General features: G+C 48.8%; 1 protein-coding gene; it reads right to left on the minus strand.

The window, feature by feature from the left end:
• Window positions 1-1,691: 1,691 nt before the first annotated feature.
• GSTUM_00005468001 (uncharacterized protein) lies at window positions 1,692-2,652 on the minus strand. XM_002837639.2 has 2 exons: window positions 2,097-2,652; window positions 1,692-1,988 (listed from the first exon to the last, which is right to left on the minus strand). Exons 1-2 carry the CDS (start codon window positions 2,303-2,305, stop codon window positions 1,922-1,924), a joined length of 276 nt encoding a protein of 91 aa, XP_002837685.1. The 5' UTR covers window positions 2,306-2,652; the 3' UTR covers window positions 1,692-1,921.
• Between the last annotated feature and the right edge of the window lie 3,898 nt (window positions 2,653-6,550).

Raw genomic sequence — 6,550 nt, forward strand, 5'->3', positions numbered from 1 at the left:
TTGCGCTAGCATCAATCCTCGGGGTATTGCCAAATTTCCTTTCTAATCACAGTCTAAAGGTGGCGATATAAACACCCGGGTGATTAGCAGCCTCATGCCCTTTCTATGAATTCCTGTGAATGCCCATTAGGGCGCTGTGGGATAGTTATTCTACCAGAAAAGCGTTGATGCAGATATAGCGGATAACCTGAGTCGGGTCCGGCCCCACTGGGCTGATCGAGGTGTCAATAGGGACTTGGATCCAGCTTTGGCTCACTCGGCGGTATATTTTCCGTGACCCCATTCGCGGCCAAGTCCAACACCATTCTCATGAGCCACGGAGAGTGAACCCTAGGATATCTCGAAACTACTCTTGAATTCGGCCAATGATACCCCCGGGAAAAAAAGGGCTGGACAATAATGACAAAAAACACTACTCTGCTTGGCTCGCAGCAAGGGTAATGTGGGAACTACAGATATATCCCCTAAGCCTGCTAGCCGACATGAGCTAGGGGTGTCATCGGGTCACCAGAGGACCGACTCCAGGATCTTAAGATATAATCTTACTGAAGCATATTTCTTCCCTTAATACCTTACCGGGCAAGCGCGTGACTAAGGCTTAGGACCTACTATCCCGGGAACTCCATTTCACAGTTGAAAAACTTCTACAAGTGGGATTCCTTGAAAATCTGTATCCTTTTTGAAAAAATACTCCCCGTTGTTTAATTGGAAATACCGGCTTCTCCCTTCCACGACACCCTCTTTAAATGTCGGCGGGACTTAGTAGTGTCACTTTAGCTACCGTCGAGCGTATCGGGCTAGAGGCGGCAAAACGGCGCAGCCTTTCATAGCATGGTTAGCGCGGAGAACCTGTGCATTTCGCAATGAGCATTGGGCCCCAGGGATTGGTATGCGATAATCAAGAGTCCTGGAGACCATTTAGGACCGGTGGGAGCGGGACTTCAGACCTAGAAAGGACAGCAGTGGTCATGGAAGCCCACCGGAGAAGCAAAAATTACAGGCAAAGGCTAGTGGAAAATAACATAGGTTGTGTCAGCGGATTGAGGAAACTACGGGAAGCGTGTTTCATATTTCATAGCCATACAACTATGATAACACAGGCGAGAAAGATTTAACGAGTGATGACATGTGCTGCACCCCCCCCCCTCCTTCAAGACCCGCAGGACGTCCATCCTTTCTCGTAAATGGTGTAAGGAATTCGCATACCGTAAGAACCCGAATAATTGGACCTCGAGCTTAGACGTCTAAAATTCCCTCTCTTGGATAGGGGGGGGGGATGTGAAATTCAAGAATACTTAGTGACTTCTTCCCCCCCCCTACACAGCCACTAGTTAGAGCAAAAAAAAAAAAAAGTAAAAAGTGCCTCAACTTACGATACCAGCAAATGCGACTCCAAGGTTCTATCCGAGCCCCTGCGGCATCATATACGGAGCCAGAAATGCAACAGGGGGCTGTATCATAGGTCTGCCTACCCTCTCGGGACTCAATGATAGGCGGTCCGGATCGCCCGGATTCTACCTCAATCTAACCCAGACCTGTAGGCAACCCTCCTGGGAAAGATTCACCATAGGTATGATGCTATGCTCGAGTATCATATAATCCCATGATAATCGTAACCGGGTTACGTCCGAGCCATAGTTGCGCATTGGATATAGTGTTATCCCACTTTTCTCAGAACCCCACTTTAGCCCTTTTCTTCTCCAGTAAAGAAAGCAATATTTATTCTAGTTAATAATTAGGATCGCAAGAGAATAAAGAAATCATGTATATCCATCCATCCATCCATTACTCAATTCCTTCGCCTCATCTATCAACTTTGTTCCACAACCTGCGGTGGGGATCCACCCCCGTTCAACAGCCCCCCAACCACAGAACACCCAAGACTAATCACCATCACAGCCAATCACCCACACCTACAAACCTACTCATAGAATAAATCAAGCCCAAAGTTGGCCGTGCACCCAGGTCTAGGAACTGCAACCGCCCCACTAAAAAAAATCCCACCAAAGTCAATACGGAAACACTTCCCTTCCATTCCTACAAAAGAAAAAGGGAAAAGAAAGGAAGAAGAAAAACAAGAAGGAGAAAAAACTTACAAATAAAGTGTATACTCCTCCGGCCCCCCACAAGCGGACCAAGCACCCACATTCTCATTGTATCCAAAGATGTAACGAACCGCCCCAGGCTCGGTAGCCCGCGCGTCCACCGTGAAATTCGTGGACAGCGTCAGCGCCGGAGCAGGATCATTGAGGGGGTTCCCCAGCTTGGCAAAGTAAAGGCCGCCATGCGTCGGGCGGAGGTACATCTGGAGTGTTGTGTGACGGGTGTAAAAGGCGATGCCCTCGGTCGCGTTGTACTGGATGAAGGCGCTAAGTTCTTCGGCCCCGCTAGTGAAGCCGAGGTTGCCGTCGGTTGTTCCGTCCCACGTCACTGTGCGCCCGGCGAGTCCGGTGGGGGCGCTAGAATCGGCTTTTAGCTTGAAAGAAGCAACGCCCGGGATTGGGCCTGTGGCCGGGGCGGGGGCGGCCGCAGCCATGGTAAAGGCGGCGGTGAAGAGGGTCAGGGCGGTGGAGATGAGGGTGGTCTTCATTTTGGGTCTGTGTCTGTCGGTTTGTATTATATTTATAAATCGAATTGGAGATTAGAGTGAGTGGCGGCACGAGTGTGTTTGAGCGTGAGAGTAAATTGCTGGATTGGATGTGAAAGTAGGAGATGATGGTAGTCAAAAAAAAAAAAAAAATGCGGATAGAAAGCCTACTTTATAGCTTTGCCGGAGCAAGTACTTTGCACTTATCGTGAGTATAGCATGATACCAGTATCCGTAATTACTCGTTATAGTTTCAGTAACTAGTAAGGGTGATGACTGTGATCAAGTTCTGGGGGCTCTAGCTTACCTCTGAGTGTACATCAGCAGAAGTAATGCTTATTTCTCCAGTTTAGTCAATAGTAGATCCTTGCCAACCTTCCTTCTTTGTCTTCCCTTCTATCGCTACGCCACGAAATGCACACCAATTAGCCAAATCGGCCTTCCAAACCCACCCAAGTACCGTCCACCATACTCTTAACTCTCCTGTCGATTTCTAAGATCGAGAAAATATTAATCAAGCCGGCCAGTTAACAGAAAGCACATCGGCAATTCAGTTATGGCAGTGCCTCAAACCACCAAAATCCACTCCTCCATAGTACCTCTAGTCTTCTTTGATCTCCCACGCAGCAACCGCCTCAACTATCCCAGCAACTCTCGAGGAAAATACCAACACCCCAAGAATTCACTCTAGCACCGTCGGTACCACAAACTATAATACAGGGAAGTCAAACCTCCAACCCATCTGAAGAAATACCATCACCACCATCACCATGATTAATCGTCCCCTACACAATACGAGTCCGGGCCTTCAAAGGCCCCTAGTACTGTACCTCCAGGTTTACTTTTCCTTTCGCGCCCCCCCTCTCCTGTACAAGTACCATAACCCTTAAATCCCACGGCTATCATATCCGCTCAATCCCGATTACACGGGAGATTAGCGGCACTCAATGGAACCAGCACTGCCGGATATGTGTGGCAGGGGGAAGGCAAGAGTTATGGAGAAACACCAGGCGAGAAATCGAGTGTTCCTTTTGACCGGAAGGAACGAAGAGTGGGAGCACCACCAATTCCCAAACTCTCCTAGACCCAAAGGGGGAAGGACCCTTCGACAAAGCTTTGGCGGGCTTCACCTGTTCTGAGGGAGCATCAAAGGCCAGAGGGGGGGGTAGAGGGGTTGGGGAGATTGGGGAACTCAAGACCGGAACAGGGATGAGCGGATCAAGATGTGCGAAAAAGTGTTATTCCGGGGGTAGGTGAGGAGTGATGATAAAGAGAAAGTAGTTTAATCGAAAGGATAGTATGGAGATGTGCCATAGTCATTTGGCACATGCATAAATGAACAATAATAGAAATCAGTTCAGATCTCCCATGATATCACCCACCGCCGATCGATCATGGTGCCAAAGCTTGTTGGGGGTAAACAAACCGGTATCTGTCAATAATCCGCCCGTACGAGTACAATTAAAAGACTCCAAGCAAGGGCCAAGTTATTTATAACTTTTCACCCATGCCAAAGAAACATTAACCACAACCAACTTAACGAATCGCGCTTCCACCCATCCATCTATCCACCTACCCCAATGACCCACTCAAGGTACGGGAGAAACTCGCTCGCTGTTTCCCCGCTGCTAACACCGGGGTGCCCTACCTAACCCATCGGCACCCCCGCCCGCTCAAATGTAGATCGTTATAATTCGGGACATCCTGTCGCGCTTGGTCTACTTGGAGGAATAATTCTCGGTTTACCAGACAGGGAAGGACGATTGGCACAGTACTCGAGCACCAATACTGCATTCCCTTTGGCGCCTATTGCCGAGGATACCCTGACTGTTTACTAATTTGTTTCATTCCGAACCACGGAATGGCAAATAATAGAAGCAGGATCCAAATTATTGATGAGTACCATGACGTCGTTCGAGTCGTAGTACTCGTACCAGTTAGTTAAGAGCTACGATACTATTGGAAGGGGAGAGAAAAAAGTCGAATAGTTAGTTGCGCACTCATGTGCAGTACCGGTACTCGAGTAGGCGTGGTGTGAGACGGGTATTCGGTGCCGTCCATCCCGCGTGGTATTGTACTGTAACGGTTTGGGTGCATATTAGTAGATTTTTGTGTTAGTGCACAGCGCCCGAGTGAGGGGTTGTGCGAAATCTCCTAGGGGTTGGTGCACAGACATGTTTTGGGGTCAGCCCTATGGCCTGACTACCGTAGTATGATACTGTAAATACAATCCCCTATTGTCCCGGATCCCGATGATCTGGATGCCTCGCTATCTCGTATGAGTCTCTGTAAACCCTGAATTTCCTTCCACCAAAGCCTGACCCGTTGTCCCGGATCCCTCGCTGTGCCGGACGGATTCTTCGGGGGCGACCGTAGTTTCTTGGTCAAGAATAAAGAAGGGAATAAGGAAAGAAGATGAGAGATGAGACTAGTCAGTTGATAAATTCGAACGCTAATGAACTAGGCAATAGAGTGAATCTTCCCCAAGTTCAGTGGCGCTCCGAGCCACGTTTGACGGGAAAAATCGGGCATTCAAGGTATAAACGAGGACTTGGTCACAGCGTACTCGAGTACGATGGCAGGTTAGCTAATCGCACCGCGATTCCCCAGCTAACGGAGAATAATACGACGTACACCGGGGCGCTAGATCATACGGAAGATTACAAAGGCCCTCCCAATAAATAAAGCTAGAGATTACTCCTCATATCTTCCCGGCAATAGGAGGTATTGTAAAGGGCTGGAGCGGCGTTTGTAACACCCTCGGAGATCAGTTTTTGTTTTGGGGGGGGACCGGAAGCATGCGGATGTTGTACACCTTTTAAGGTTCCTTGGGGGGTTTTGGGCACAATATTACCCCGAGAATTGGATACCCCAATTGAGACTTTAGGACTTGGTATCAAACGGGTAAAGGTAGAATTCCTTCAGAAAACGCATACCTAAACCTGGATTAGAGGTCGTGGGCGGATAATGGAAGATTATACTTGACTCCGGAAGCCGCGGGAGTCTAGTGTATCGTTTAGGGACTGTATGGATTGTTTCGGAGCCACAGCGATTCATGGAGAAGATTCTCCGGACGTCGTTCCCCCGCCGTCACGGGAGCGCGCGGAGGAATAGGGACATGCGTGGAGACACAGAGGTTGGGGTAGTGATCCATGGAGGGATCAGAATGCTTTGGTTGTATTTCATTTATACGCCTATCTTTACCGTTAGTTTTTTTAAGGCGACGAAGAAGTCTGGGAGAAGAAGAGGACAAAGTTGTCGACCACACCTCCCATATCTCTCCTGCACAGTATCCAAGTTCCAAGAATTCCCTCATCCAACTGCTGAGCCACCTATCCCCCACCCTAATAGCCAGATCATCTTCAAAAGGTATTTTCATACTCCCTTCAGATAGAGATTCCAGAAACATTAATACCGATTTCTCCGGCTATATTCACAGTGGGTCGTACTCATGCGATTGCCCTCTAGATGGCCACTACCGCTAGCCAGACTTCAATCCCTAAACTGGGGTGCGCGCCGGTAGCGAGGATTGGAACCTCGGCACTTCCGAGAAATAATTGCAAAGTATCTTTAGACCTTGTGCCCTCAGCTAGTTCGATCATCGGAGGAGTATACGGTGGTCCGTGACCCCAGAAAACTGATATACACGATAATATTATGTAAGAATGTGGTGGGAAACGAGGGTTGACATAGTCTAGTATTTCTTCGGAAGCTGTCATAATCAGCGCGGTGGGTGGAGGTGGGGTAGAGTTCCAATACCGCTACCAAATAATCCAACCCCCATTCCCTCCTTATCTAGTAAATTTACAGCACTGTTTGCCCCGGGCCGACGCGAGACATTCCACTATAAAACCCCCACAACCTCATCCCCCGTCCCGCCATTACACAGGCGACCAAATCCTGCCTGTTAGATTAGAGGCGTTCGTGGGCTACATCCATACTGTTGCCCATGCGTTCCTTGTT

Source organism: Tuber melanosporum, assembly GCF_000151645.1.
Source record: "Tuber melanosporum whole genome shotgun sequence assembly, scaffold_2, strain Mel28".
NCBI lineage: Eukaryota > Fungi > Ascomycota > Pezizomycetes > Pezizales > Tuberaceae > Tuber > Tuber melanosporum.